Source organism: Phytophthora cinnamomi (genome assembly GCF_018691715.1).
Source record: "Phytophthora cinnamomi strain GKB4 chromosome Unknown Contig88, whole genome shotgun sequence".
NCBI classification, from domain to species: Eukaryota; Oomycota; class Peronosporomycetes; order Peronosporales; family Peronosporaceae; genus Phytophthora; species Phytophthora cinnamomi.
In genome coordinates, this window is record NW_027151021.1 from 1 (window position 1) to 14990 (window position 14990).

General features: G+C 55.2%; 2 protein-coding genes across 2 annotated transcripts; one reads left to right on the plus strand and one right to left on the minus strand.

Moving 5' to 3' along the window:
* Positions 1–9085: 9085 nt before the first annotated feature.
* IUM83_19990 (uncharacterized protein) lies at positions 9086–11801 on the minus strand (the record flags this gene model as incomplete). The annotated part of the gene is made up of 3 exons (XM_067945055.1): positions 9086–11363; positions 11456–11488; positions 11701–11801. The coding sequence occupies 3 exons, from the start codon at positions 11799–11801 to the stop codon at positions 9086–9088; spliced, it is 2412 nt and encodes an 803-aa protein (XP_067784585.1).
* Positions 11802–12144: 343 nt separating this feature from the next.
* IUM83_19991 (uncharacterized protein) lies at positions 12145–13961 on the plus strand (the record flags this gene model as incomplete). Its single annotated transcript, XM_067945056.1, has 2 exons — positions 12145–12642; positions 12738–13961. 2 exons carry the CDS (start codon positions 12145–12147, stop codon positions 13959–13961), a joined length of 1722 nt encoding a protein of 573 aa, XP_067784584.1.
* Positions 13962–14990: the final 1029 nt, after the last annotated feature.

A 14990-nucleotide genomic window follows, 5' to 3' on the forward strand; every position in this document is an offset into this window, starting at 1 on the left:
CTGAAGCCGCAGCATTAATCGATTCATTGTATGACTGCAACATGACATTGTATTGATTAACTGGCGCAGACTGGCGATAAACCCATTTTCGAATTGTTTGAACAGACACTTTTTTTATCCTTCAAACAATTCCGTTTATTATAATAATCGCTCCGTTTAATGACCTGTTTAATCCCTAATGACCAAACCGTTTTATATATGGGTTTTGGAAGGCACCCACTGGTATGACATTTGTGGTGGCCAACAAAATATGCTGGGTTAGCAATCCACGCGTTAACGTTCTTTTGGCGCTGCCTCCTCCTTCGGCAGTACTGCAGTTGCCGTTGAAGCCGTCCCTCACACCTCCATGTACCATTCTTTCGATACATTCGTGTTCCGAACATAAACCTTCGACACCTTGATATCGACAGACATGAAGCAAGCAGCAAGCCAGCTCCGACGGTAGGGTAGTTCTTCCTTGGTCTCCTGTGGCTCTGTGCGCAGCCCCACCGCCCCCTCACTGATATCCCGTGTGCTTTCCCTCTCTCTCCGCGCCGCTACGGCCACTCACCCCAGACAAGAAGCGCAGCATCAACAACGTGATGACTCGGACGACTCTGGCGACGAGCAGACCCCGCATTGCGTGCCGCTGCCTGCCCGTGCGATAGCGCTCGTGCTCCTCTCCCCCTCCATGCCGAAATCTGACTCGAACGCGTCGTTCTACTTGCACTGTTTTCGACAGTCACGACAACCACGCCTAGGTATTTTGACACGCCTGTCGAAAACGCAAATGTACTAACGTAGTATATTATTCTATTGTTACTACCAGCATGTTCTTCGGGTCGGAAAAGCAAATGTACTAACGTAGTATACAATCCAATTACTATTGTTACTGCCAGCAGGTTCTTCGGCTCGGACGATAATGAGGAGCAGAAACCTGCGTGGGCCCCTAAGCGTGAAAAAGGCCCGACGACGATTGCGGCTTGAAGCCATCAGCTGCGAAAACAATCATTCGTACTGCTGGCAGCCTGCGACCTCTGGCTTGGCCGAGCCCATAAATTATAAACTTATGGCGTCAGGACACAACACCCGATGATATCCTGCCTGAGGAAGTGTCTCAGGCTTAATCACAACTGTAAAGTGGTGTGCAGTACTGTAGTGCCTCAGGCGGGATATTGCTTGCGCCAACATCAGCCACTGGCATGGTATCGCGCGAGATCAAGAGGGCTTGGCAGATGTGATTTTAGAATGAGATGGGGTGATGCATAGTAATGATAGATACTAGTAGGTTGCCTTTCCAAGCTGGACCAGAATCTTCTCACTGCCAAGCAAGAGCGCCCACCACCAGGAGGGTGCCGACAAGTATATGTAGGTCTGTAGGTTATGCTGCTCGTAGATGAGACACAGACAATCCTCTCCGTAGCGATAGACCAGGGAGAGTCCATGTTATTACAATCGAGAGGAATCACTATCTGAAGGTGTATCATTATCATGGTACAACACTTATGGTAACAGTGCAGTGTTAGTGCCACAATTCGAACGCGCGATGAGCTCGAATACCGTTAGGCGAAGAACTGCAGCCCGAACCAAAGGACCGACCCGCTGACAATGCAAATTATGCGCACCATATTGGAGGCTGGACTAATTGCCCATTGGTGTGTGCGTTTTTTCGCTGTAATGTCGGCAAATTAGTTGCCTGGGAGAAGGAGGACCGATGCGTGTCTGCCACACAGTGACCTCCATGATTACGGTTGCGATGGGCGACTTTCGTTTCCGCTGGATCCTGCCTGCTTCTCTTTCCGCATCCTGGGCTGTCTGCGATACGATCGTAAATTCAGCTGCATGAAATGCCTTGCTCCGTCGGTGGTAGCATCGAATTCGTGAAAGTTCAAGCGGATGCGGGTTGCGCTGCTGACGACCTCGGCGTGCAAGTCAGAGTTGGGCGGTGCTCTTGACGTGCACTGTCCATCTCACAAATCTTTCGAAACGCAGTAATATAAACTCGACGATGTTGTCGAACAATGGATGCATGAGATCTGCATCAGCGACGTCTACAAATTGTGGACGGTGATGAATGATTGCGTGAATCATCGAGACGTAAATAGGATCTGCAAATCCGTTTCCGCGACGACGCGAGCTGGGTGGTTTCCTGAGTTAATTTGAGGGAAGGCTATTTTTAAGATAAGATTGCGAGTACGAGCGGAAGAGACCACCTCGTCCCCCATGGCCAAGCGCGTGACCTGATCTGTGCGCCCAGCGTAGTGTAGTTACAGTCCTTTCCATATTTTCAATGCTAGAGGCAGCAAAACACGTCCACGTCCAACACGTAGCTCGACTAGCTGACACGTATCCGAAAATGATTTGACTGCGCCCCCATCGCTGTACCTTCTCGGAAAATACTTACGTCGCGCTTTCATTTGCATGCGTGAGATTCGTAGCTGTGACGCGAGTTGATGGTAATAACTAGCGTGATGCTCGATACTGCAGCGGGCAAAATTTGTGAATGGAGGCGTATGGGGAACTGCTTTTCAAGGGGGGAATGTGGCGATGCTTCACCTTCTTCGGCGATACTCCACCTTCTGCATGCTCGTGGTGGAGCAGCGTTTGGACCAGCTTGCGACGCAGTGTTTTTCAGGCTAGCCGGTTGTTTGCGGCCGGTTTCCGTGGAGATCGGATTCGAGGTTGCAGAAATGGGAAAGCACTGCGCTTCGGTCGGCAGGAGCGTGGTGCTAGCTCGATTTCAAGGATAGGAGGACGACGGGCGGGTGATCCCGCCATCTTGAGTCTTGAGCCTTCGTAGGCGATCGAACCAGCGCAGACAGGGTGCAGCGACACCCACCGGAGATTACTTGACGACCTGTGCATGAGCGCATACCTACTTAGGGGGCGAATATCGTTTGCACCAAAGTCTCCCTCGCTCCTACCCTGCATTTCTTGCGACGTAAGGCGGATGGTTGATTCAGCTGCACACCGGTACGCTTCCGGCGCGCCAAATGCCTTGCTGCCTCGGGTGTGATGCCGCATTCGCGCCGATTGGTGCGGATCGAACCGGAAATGGTGATTGGCGGCTACCGAAGCTGGAATTGCCGTTCGTACCAATTTCCGTGAGCACTTACCACTGATCTCGATGTGCTCGACGGGGTTCGAAGGACCATGCATCGCTGCCGTGATGTTTTGAGGACTCTAAACAATCGAAAGCCGAGTCCGACGCCACGTTGGCTGCTATCAATTGAACTTCCACGTAGAAGTTGCTTCAAGGGGTGTGTGCGTTTAACCCCTGCGAAGTACTGTGGCAGAATTGCACCGCTGGCAACGTACTAAATCTACTGGGAAGGAAGGAGGTATTTGGTACAAGTGGGTCGGAAGCACTGCCTACCGGTAGTGCGAATGTAAGATTCTAACGGGTTCTGCGGATTTATTTTGCTTCTGCTGCTATTTTTTTTTTCCCGTTAGAGGTGTCTGAGAGAGATCGAGAGGCACTTCTGGGGTTGCGGTTTTGTAGCCAAGTAGTGGAGCTGGTTGAGGTGGCGCTCTTGGCGCACACTGTCCAGCTCACAAATCTTTCGAAACGCAGTATAAACTCGACGATGTTGAAGCAATCGTGCAAAATCGTCTCGAATAATGGATGCATGGGATCTGCACCAGCGACGTCTACAAATTGTGGACGGTGATAAATAATCGCGTGAATCATCGAGCCGTAAATTGGATCGGCAAATCCGGTTTCCGCGACCACGCGAGCATACTTACGTCGCGCTTTCATTTGCATGCGTGAGATTCGTAGCTGTGACGCGAGTTGATGGTAATAACTAGCGTGATGCTCGATACTGCAGCGGGCAAAATTTGTGAATGGAGGCGTATGGGGAACTGCTTTTCAAGGGGGGAATGTGGCGATGCTTCACCTTCTTCGGCGATACTCCACCTTCTGCATGCTCGTGGTGGAGCAGCGTTTGGACCAGCTTGCGACGCAGTGTTTTTCAGGCTAGCCGGTTGTTTGCGGCCGGTTTCCGTGGAGATCGGATTCGAGGTTGCAGAAATGGGAAAGCACTGCGCTTCGGTCGGCAGGAGCGTGGTGCTAGCTCGATTTCAAGGATAGGAGGACGACGGGCGGGTGATCCCGCCATCTTGAGTCTTGAGCCTTCGTAGGCGATCGAACCAGCGCAGACAGGGTGCAGCGACACCCACCGGAGATTACTTGACGACCTGTGCATGAGCGCATACCTACTTAGGGGGCGAATATCGTTTGCACCAAAGTCTCCCTCGCTCCTACCCTGCATTTCTTGCGACGTAAGGCGGATGGTTGATTCAGCTGCACACCGGTACGCTTCCGGCGCGCCAAATGCCTTGCTGCCTCGGGTGTGATGCCGCATTCGCGCCGATTGGTGCGGATCGAACCGGAAATGGTGATTGGCGGCTACCGAAGCTGGAATTGCCGTTCGTACCAATTTCCGTGAGCACTTACCACTGATCTCGATGTGCTCGACGGGGTTCGAAGGACCATGCATCGCTGCCGTGATGTTTTGAGGACTCTAAACAATCGAAAGCCGAGTCCGACGCCACGTTGGCTGCTATCAATTGAACTTCCACGTAGAAGTTGCTTCAAGGGGTGTGTGCGTTTAACCCCTGCGAAGTACTGTGGCAGAATTGCACCGCTGGCAACGTACTAAATCTACTGGGAAGGAAGGAGGTATTTGGTACAAGTGGGTCGGAAGCACTGCCTACCGGTAGTGCGAATGTAAGATTCTAACGGGTTCTGCGGATTTATTTTGCTTCTGCTGCTATTTTTTTCCCGTTAGAGGTGTCTGAGAGAGATCGAGAGGCACTTCTGGGGTTGCGGTTTTGTAGCCAAGTAGTGGAGCTGGTTGAGGTGGCGCTCTTGGCGCACACTGTCCAGCTCACAAATCTTTCGAAACGCAGTATAAACTCGACGATGTTGAAGCAATCGTGCAAAATCGTCTCGAATAATGGATGCATGGGATCTGCACCAGCGACGTCTACAAATTGTGGACGGTGATAAATAATCGCGTGAATCATCGAGACGTAAATTGGATCGGCAAATCCGGTTTCCGCGACCACGCGAGCATACTTACGTCGCGCTTTCATTTGCATGCGTGAGATTCGTAGCTGTGACGCGAGTTGATGGTAATAACTAGCGTGATGCTCGATACTGCAGCGGGCAAAATTTGTGAATGGAGGCGTATGGGGAACTGCTTTTCAAGGGGGGAATGTGGCGATGCTTCACCTTCTTCGGCGATACTCCACCTTCTGCATGCTCGTGGTGGAGCAGCGTTTGGACCAGCTTGCGACGCAGTGTTTTCAGGCTAGCCGGTTGTTTGCGGCCGGTTTCCGTGGAGATCGGATTCGAGGTTGCAGAAATGGGAAAGCACTGCGCTTCGGTCGGCAGGAGCGTGGTGCTAGCTCGATTTCAAGGATAGGAGGACGACGGGCGGGTGATCCCGCCATCTTGAGTCTTGAGCCTTCGTAGGCGATCGAACCAGCGCAGACAGGGTGCAGCGACACCCACCGGAGATTACTTGACGACCTGTGCATGAGCGCATACCTACTTAGGGGGCGAATATCGTTTGCACCAAAGTCTCCCTCGCTCCTACCCTGCATTTCTTGCGACGTAAGGCGGATGGTTGATTCAGCTGCACACCGGTACGCTTCCGGCGCGCCAAATGCCTTGCTGCCTCGGGTGTGATGCCGCATTCGCGCCGATTGGTGCGGATCGAACCGGAAATGGTGATTGGCGGCTACCGAAGCTGGAATTGCCGTTCGTACCAATTTCCGTGAGCACTTACCACTGATCTCGATGTGCTCGACGGGGTTCGAAGGACCATGCATCGCTGCCGTGATGTTTTGAGGACTCTAAACAATCGAAAGCCGAGTCCGACGCCACGTTGGCTGCTATCAATTGAACTTCCACGTAGAAGTTGCTTCAAGGGGTGTGTGCGTTTAACCCCTGCGAAGTACTGTGGCAGAATTGCACCGCTGGCAACGTACTAAATCTACTGGGAAGGAAGGAGGTATTTGGTACAAGTGGGTCGGAAGCACTGCCTACCGGTAGTGCGAATGTAAGCTTCTAACGGGTTCTGCGGATTTATTTTGCTTCTGCTGCTATTTTTTTTTTCCCGTTAGAGGTGTCTGAGAGAGATCGAGAGGCACTTCTGGGGTTGCGGTTTTGTAGCCAAGTAGTGGAGCTGGTTGAGGTGGCGCTCTTGGCGCACACTGTCCAGCTCACAAATCTTTCGAAACGCAGTATAAACTCGACGATGTTGAAGCAATCGTGCAAAATCGTCTCGAATAATGGATGCATGGGATCTGCACCAGCGACGTCTACAAATTGTGGACGGTGATAAATAATCGCGTGAATCATCGAGACGTAAATTGGATCGGCAAATCCGGTTTCCGCGACCACGCGAGCATACTTACGTCGCGCTTTCATTTGCATGCGTGAGATTCGTAGCTGTGACGCGAGTTGATGGTAATAACTAGCGTGATGCTCGATACTGCAGCGGGCAAAATTTGTGAATGGAGGCGTATGGGGAACTGCTTTTCAAGGGGGGAATGTGGCGATGCTTCACCTTCTTCGGCGATACTCCACCTTCTGCATGCTCGTGGTGGAGCAGCGTTTGGACCAGCTTGCGACGCAGTGTTTTCAGGCTAGCCGGTTGTTTGCGGCCGGTTTCCGTGGAGATCGGATTCGAGGTTGCAGAAATGGGAAAGCACTGCGCTTCGGTCGGCAGGAGCGTGGTGCTAGCTCGATTTCAAGGATAGGAGGACGACGGGCGGGTGATCCCGCCATCTTGAGTCTTGAGCCTTCGTAGGCGATCGAACCAGCGCAGACAGGGTGCAGCGACACCCACCGGAGATTACTTGACGACCTGTGCATGAGCGCATACCTACTTAGGGGGCGAATATCGTTTGCACCAAAGTCTCCCTCGCTCCTACCCTGCATTTCTTGCGACGTAAGGCGGATGGTTGATTCAGCTGCACACCGGTACGCTTCCGGCGCGCCAAATGCCTTGCTGCCTCGGGTGTGATGCCGCATTCGCGCCGATTGGTGCGGATCGAACCGGAAATGGTGATTGGCGGCTACCGAAGCTGGAATTGCCGTTCGTACCAATTTCCGTGAGCACTTACCACTGATCTCGATGTGCTCGACGGGGTTCGAAGGACCATGCATCGCTGCCGTGATGTTTTGAGGACTCTAAACAATCGAAAGCCGAGTCCGACGCCACGTTGGCTGCTATCAATTGAACTTCCACGTAGAAGTTGCTTCAAGGGGTGTGTGCGTTTAACCCCTGCGAAGTACTGTGGCAGAATTGCACCGCTGGCAACGTACTAAATCTACTGGGAAGGAAGGAGGTATTTGGTACAAGTGGGTCGGAAGCACTGCCTACCGGTAGTGCGAATGTAAGATTCTAACGGGTTCTGCGGATTTATTTTGCTTCTGCTGCTATTTTTTTTTTCCCGTTAGAGGTGTCTGAGAGAGATCGAGAGGCACTTCTGGGGTTGCGGTTTTGTAGCCAAGTAGTGGAGCTGGTTGAGGTGGCGCTCTTGGCGCACACTGTCCAGCTCACAAATCTTTCGAAACGCAGTATAAACTCGACGATGTTGAAGCAATCGTGCAAAATCGTCTCGAATAATGGATGCATGGGATCTGCACCAGCGACGTCTACAAATTGTGGACGGTGATAAATAATCGCGTGAATCATCGAGCCGTAAATTGGATCGGCAAATCCGGTTTCCGCGACCACGCGAGCATACTTACGTCGCGCTTTCATTTGCATGCGTGAGATTCGTAGCTGTGACGCGAGTTGATGGTAATAACTAGCGTGATGCTCGATACTGCAGCGGGCAAAATTTGTGAATGGAGGCGTATGGGGAACTGCTTTTCAAGGGGGGAATGTGGCGATGCTTCACCTTCTTCGGCGATACTCCACCTTCTGCATGCTCGTGGTGGAGCAGCGTTTGGACCAGCTTGCGACGCAGTGTTTTCAGGCTAGCCGGTTGTTTGCGGCCGGTTTCCGTGGAGATCGGATTCGAGGTTGCAGAAATGGGAAAGCACTGCGCTTCGGTCGGCAGGAGCGTGGTGCTAGCTCGATTTCAAGGATAGGAGGACGACGGGCGGGTGATCCCGCCATCTTGAGTCTTGAGCCTTCGTAGGCGATCGAACCAGCGCAGACAGGGTGCAGCGACACCCACCGGAGATTACTTGACGACCTGTGCATGAGCGCATACCTACTTAGGGGGCGAATATCGTTTGCACCAAAGTCTCCCTCGCTCCTACCCTGCATTTCTTGCGACGTAAGGCGGATGGTTGATTCAGCTGCACACCGGTACGCTTCCGGCGCGCCAAATGCCTTGCTGCCTCGGGTGTGATGCCGCATTCGCGCCGATTGGTGCGGATCGAACCGGAAATGGTGATTGGCGGCTACCGAAGCTGGAATTGCCGTTCGTACCAATTTCCGTGAGCACTTACCACTGATCTCGATGTGCTCGACGGGGTTCGAAGGACCATGCATCGCTGCCGTGATGTTTTGAGGACTCTAAACAATCGAAAGCCGAGTCCGACGCCACGTTGGCTGCTATCAATTGAACTTCCACGTAGAAGTTGCTTCAAGGGGTGTGTGCGTTTAACCCCTGCGAAGTACTGTGGCAGAATTGCACCGCTGGCAACGTACTAAATCTACTGGGAAGGAAGGAGGTATTTGGTACAAGTGGGTCGGAAGCACTGCCTACCGGTAGTGCGAATGTAAGATTCTAACGGGTTCTGCGGATTTATTTTGCTTCTGCTGCTATTTTTTTCCTGTTAAAGGGTAATGAATCATACCAATTTTCCTAACTGATGCTACTCGTTGACTCCGACTCGAAAACACAGTCGCTATTTATTTTTGACTGTAGTGTCCTGTTTCAGTTTGAACTTATCAACGTTGTATCTGAATTAGATGAAAAGGCCAGCCACCCGCAAGTAATGAAAGTCAGCATGCATCACGCTACTCAATATGATGTTATATTGCCCGTGTGCTTAGCCGCACTTGACGCTTTGAGCACGCCAACAGCAGTCTCCAACAATTAACTCAACACCTATGCTAGACGCTAAAAGTTACCCTTTAACGTAGCTGAAGCGGAACCTACCTAACTCTTGCCACGATGCTACGGATGATGGCGAAGTAGCCCCCGTCGCCGCGTACTTTTCTCGAAGCTGCTGCGAGAAGCCTTTCTGCACTGCCTCGCGCTTGCTTCGCAGCGACATCTCCCCCAGGTACAACGCGTCTTCTGTCGTGAAGGATGCTGGCGCAGTGGTTACCAGCACGTCGCCGCTAATGCACAATCGCTGACTGCGCCAGCACTCCAGTCGCATGCGCGCGCGGTAGGACGGACCGTCTTGTGACCAAGTGAAGATCTGCAGGTAAACCACGAGCCGCCCAGGCTGATCCACCCGCATTTCGGCGATATAGTCTCCATTTCCACCTGCACTGACACCCGATGCCATTCCGTTTGGAAACTGCGAGAACACGCGTTCCTTACCATCCAGTACTATGCGCATACAGTCCAGCGCGCCTGTCACACCCTCGGTCGACCGAAGAAGCAACATGCGCGCCTCGACATCCAAGGCGACCTCCAGCCGAACCAACTGCGAGATGACCTGGACCACCGAAAAAAGGGAGACCGAACCAGTGTCGTCGCGAACCGACCTAGAACCACTACTGTTACCGATACCCACGGCCACAACCTGCTCGCTGGGTTTCCACACGGCTTCCTCCACGTCCATGACCCACGTATCGTTCCAGTCGTTCTCGATGGAGTTGCGTGGCGCGTGTGCTTCGCCGAACGTCATGTCTTGTGGATTCTGCTGCGCCAGAGCACAGGGAACGCTGTTTTGTGCTGACAAGTTGATATACGCTTCACGCATCTGAGCTACGAACGCGTTCCAGCCTGCGAAGTTCTGGCCGCTCAGGATGCCTCGCACTTGCGGCCTCCGCGCGTTGAAGTGTTCGTGCGTGTACACGGCGGCGATGACTTCTTCGGCCACGTTGACCAAGCAGCGCAGCGGCGTCTGCTCGAACACGTGCTCGTCCAACCGATCCTGGAGCTCCTCCACGAAGAGCACGAAGCAGGCACGTAGAGCGTGTTTGTCCAGGACGGAGCGGGCGTACTGGCGGAAGAACGCGCGCATCCATTTCAACGTGCCCGCCGAAAACAGCCACAGCGCAGCCTGCGCCAGCGCGCGCGCTAGCTTCTCCAGGTCGGGTGGCACAATCTTCATTGCGGCATCCGCCTCAACCTTGCCAATGGCGGAGAACGAGGCGCCGGCCGATCCTTGATCGGCTTCGGTCTGGTCCAGCACAAGTTTTGAAAAACAGTTGAGTTTGCTGGGCTCGTTCGCAGGTCCCGCCAGCGCCTCCTGCAATTTGCCATGGATTAACTGTACGAGCTCATCGGCGTAAGACGCATAGTCACTCAGCGGGGCCCAGCGCAAGAACGAATACGCTAGCGCTAAATTCCTCGACACGACCACAGTGGACGCATTCGCGTGCTCCCACCGCAACTTGTCCTCGAGCAGGTCGGACGATTCCATGGAGAAAGGAGAGTACGCTGCAAGTGGCGACGTGCGCTGGCGCTTGGCATGCTGCGCGTCAGTGAAGAAAGGGTCCATGCTGACTTCCATCGGGGGGCGCACCTCGGTACTCCTGGCAATAGATGAGCGTGGATGGTGCTCGTACGCTCGGCCACTGTTGTTGTCGAGCTCTGGCGCGTATTCAGCCGCGTCCGCGTAACCCAGTGCTGCGCCATCCACGTAAGGCAACTGGTACTGGTCGGACGGCGCGCGGCGGTAGGAAATGACGGTGAACTCGGGCGAAGTCACGACGTCCAGGATGCGGTACAGCTGCGTGTGCGCGTGGCGGCTCGTGAAGTCCGTGAGGTTGTCTTGGTGGTCGACGGCGCAGCGCTCGACGACGTAGGCCTTGAGCACGTGCTTCATGAGGCGCTGCGCCTTGTTGGCGCCGCTCTCCCAGTCGTAGTACCAGCGCGAGAAGGGCTTGCCGTTCAGGTGGAACACCAGCGGCTTGTGGTCGTCCGGCGGCGCGCCCGGCATGCGGATGGTCGTCACGAGTTTGGACGGCCGGTCCAGCGTGCCCGCCACCCACTGGCCCTCCAGGTTGCTGTCGGACTGCGTGGCGGCCGCCATCTTGCTGACCTCGACGCACTCGCCGGGGCGGAGGCTCACGTCGCTCGTGGCCTCGAAGCGCGCGAACACGGCCACGACTTGGCTGGGCGGCGCGCCGTGCGAGGCCCGGGTCGCCAGTTCCACGCGCACGCTGAGCGACGTGCCGCAGTAGCTGCGGTCGATGTGCTCGGGGCAGCAGTGCGGGAAGCACCTGCACGGGTGAACGGACCCGACGCCAGCAGCAGCGAGGTTACATGAGTCAGCTTTGGTCTCACATTGACGGGATTAGCGCCAGGCGCGTACCGTAGAATCTTGAGGCCCTTGGTGCGGTTGCTCCTGTGAGAGCGGCGGCAGCGTCAGCACACAGGCAAATAGGCAGGCAGGCAAATGAACAGGCATGCGAGTGAGTGAGTGAGTGAGTGCGTCGCAGCTCTCGGTCATCGGACAGAGAGCAACGCAGTGCATTTTCTTTTTTTTTGTATTGTGCTTCTAGTGCTGGGCTGGTGCTCGAGCAGCTAGAGGCGCTTGCAGCGGTCCTGCGTGCGTACCTCTTGTACTCGGGCTGGAAGAGCTGTGCGTGGCTGCACTCGAGGCGGAAGAAGGCGGCGCGCGTCACCTCCAGGGGAGGCGGCGGGGGAACCGCGGCCATCTTTCCGGATTGCCAAGCAGCGGTTCGATCGAGGTATCCGCCTCTTCTTTGGACTCGCCGAGATTGGACTCGCGGACCAGCGGAGACAACTGCCGCCATCTAATAGTGTTTATTAAACAAGGGAGGCAGGGCTGGTGGACAAGAGTTTAAAATTTAAAACAACGGAGGCGGGGAAGGGAAGGCTGGTGGACGGAAGACTGCGAGGTGACTGCATTACACAGATGACACGAGGAAGAGGTGTCCATGCAGGTAGTCGTCGCCTATTGCCTTGCTACAAAAGACGACACACCGTGACAGCGCAGCCTGCGGGTTGGACGTGACCTGAACATAATCACAGCGCAAAATGTCTCGGCAGGTCCGCGAGCCAACCCACGCGCACACGCAGCTGTGCCGCATCCTGGACGTCGTGATTTCGCCCGAGTTTACCGTCATTTCCTACCGCCGCGCGCCGTCCGACCAGTACCAGTTGCCTTACGTGGATGGCGCAGCACTGGGTTACGCGGACGCGGCTGAATACGCGCCAGAGCTCGACAACAACAGTGGCCGAGCGTACGAGCACCATCCACGCTCATCTATTGCCAGGAGTACCGAGGTGCGCCCCCCGATGGAAGTCAGCATGGACCCTTTCTTCACTGACGCGCAGCATGCCAAGCGCCAGCGCACGTCGCCACTTGCAGCGTACTCTCCTTTCTCCATGGAATCGTCCGACCTGCTCGAGGACAAGTTGCGGTGGGAGCACGCGAATGCGTCCACTGTGGTCGTGTCGAGGAATTTAGCGCTAGCGTATTCGTTCTTGCGCTGGGCCCCGCTGAGTGACTATGCGTCTTACGCCGATGAGCTCGTACAGTTAATCCATGGCAAATTGCAGGAGGCGCTGGCGGGACCTGCGAACGAGCCCAGCAAACTCAACTGTTTTCAAAACTTGTGCTGGACCAGACCGAAGCCGATCAAGGATCGGCCGGCGCCTCGTTCTCCGCCATTGGCAAGGTTGAGGCGGATGCCGCAATGAAGATTGTGCCACCCGACCTGGAGAAGCTAGCGCGCGCGCTGGCGCAGGCTGCGCTGTGGCTGTTTTCGGCGGGCACGTTGAAATGGATGCGCGCGTTCTTCCGCCAGTACGCCCGCTCCGTCCTGGACAAACACGCTCTACGTGCCTGCTTCGTGCTCTTCGTGGAGGAGCTCCAGGATCGGTTGGACGAGCACGTGTTCGAGCAGACGCCGCTGCGCTGCTTGGTCAACGTGGCCGAAGAAGTCATCGCCGCCGTGTACACGCACGAACACTTCAACGCGCGGAGGCCGCAAGTGCGAGGCATCCTGAGCGGCCAGAACTTCGCAGGCTGGAACGCGTTCGTAGCTCAGATGCGTGAAGCGTATATCAACTTGTCAGCACAAAACAGCGTTCCCTGTGCTCTGGCGCAGCAGAATCCACAAGACATGACGTTCGGCGAAGCACACGCGCCACGCAACTCCATCGAGAACGACTGGAACGATACGTGGGTCATGGACGTGGAGGAAGCCGTGTGGAAACCCAGCGAGCAGGTTGTGGCCGTGGGTATCGGTAACAGCAGTGGTTCTAGGTCGGTTCGCGACGACACTGGTTCGGTCTCCCTTTTTTCGGTGGTCCAGGTCATCTCGCAGTTGGTTCGGCTGGAGGTCGCCTTGGATGTCGAGGCGCGCATGTTGCTTCTTCGGTCGACCGAGGGTGTGACAGGCGCGCTGGACTGTATGCGCATAGTACTGGATGGTAAGGAACGCGTGTTCTCGCAGTTTCCAAACGGAATGGCATCGGGTGTCAGTGCAGGTGGAAATGGAGACTATATCGCCGAAATGCGGGTGGATCAGCCTGGGCGGCTCGTGGTTTACCTGCAGATCTTCACTTGGTCACAAGACGGTTTGTCCTACCGCGCGCGCATGCGACTGGAGTGCTGGCGCAGTCAGCGATTGTGCATTAGCGGCGACGTGCTGGTAACCACTGCGCCAGCATCCTTCACGACAGAAGACGCGTTATACCTGGGGGAGATGTCGCTGCGAAGCAAGCGAGGCAGTGGAGAAAGGCTTCTCGCAGCAGCTTCGAGAAAAGTGCGCGGCGACGGGGGCTACTTCGCCATCATCCGTAGCGCCGTGGCAAGAGTTAGGCAGGTCCCGCTTCAGCTACGTTAAAGGGTAATTTTTAAGCGTCTGTAATGGACTGGTGGCGCAATCCGGTTACTGGGGAGCAGATGCGCTTAGCGGTGAATGCGCAGACGACAGACGCGGACGTGGACGACGGGATGCAGACGTGAGCACGACCGAAGTGAAGTCAGTGTACGCTGGATCCGGCGGGTACGGCACCTTGAAGTACCTCGTGGAGTCCAGATCTGCTGCACGGAACGATGGTGGCGCACGACGGGAGACGCAAGCAGAACCGAATTTGCGACGGGAGACGCAAGCAGAATCCAATTTGCGGCGGAGGACGCAAGCAGAATCCAATTTGCGCCGCAAGACGCAAGCACAACCGAATTCGCGCCGCAAGACGCAAGTGGAGAGCGAACGTGCAGCATCGGACGCACGAAGACCGTGGAGAACACCGGAACGACAGCGAGCGAGCTGTGACGAGACGAGAACGAGACGAGAACGAGACGAGTACGAGTGCGAGTAGACCACAGGAGACGAGCTCCTGAGGACTGCGTGACGAGAACGAGACGAGCGCAGCGCGCGAAGTGGTAGCTGAGTCACTACTGAGCACTGTTGCTGGACGTGTGGCTGGGCGACCGATTGGGTTTCAGGCGGTATCGGACGTGGGTGGGAGCAACGGCGGACGAGTACGGTCCGGGGGTGTTCCAGAAGCGTCTCGGTGCGGGATCTGGGGACAGTTGGTGGTCTAGTTGCTAAGACAGTAAGAGGAGTTGCGAACGAGTAGATTGTTGGCTTAGGCTAGCGTCTATTTACTAACGAGAAATATCAAAATTTGAGCGGACGCGGCGCAGGCGGACGCTCCGGCAGGGGGGAACCAAGTGGTTCCTGACGGCCATCGACGGTGTTAAGTTGAAGCCGCGGCGGACAAACGACCACCGCAGCGTAGCTATACGATCTGCCCCACGACCAGGCAAGATAAGAGGTCCGTTACATGGTGGTCATACAGGGGCCTCAGCCAACGAGAACGATCACGATGACGACTTTGACGTCCACGAGAACGAAGTCCATGACGAG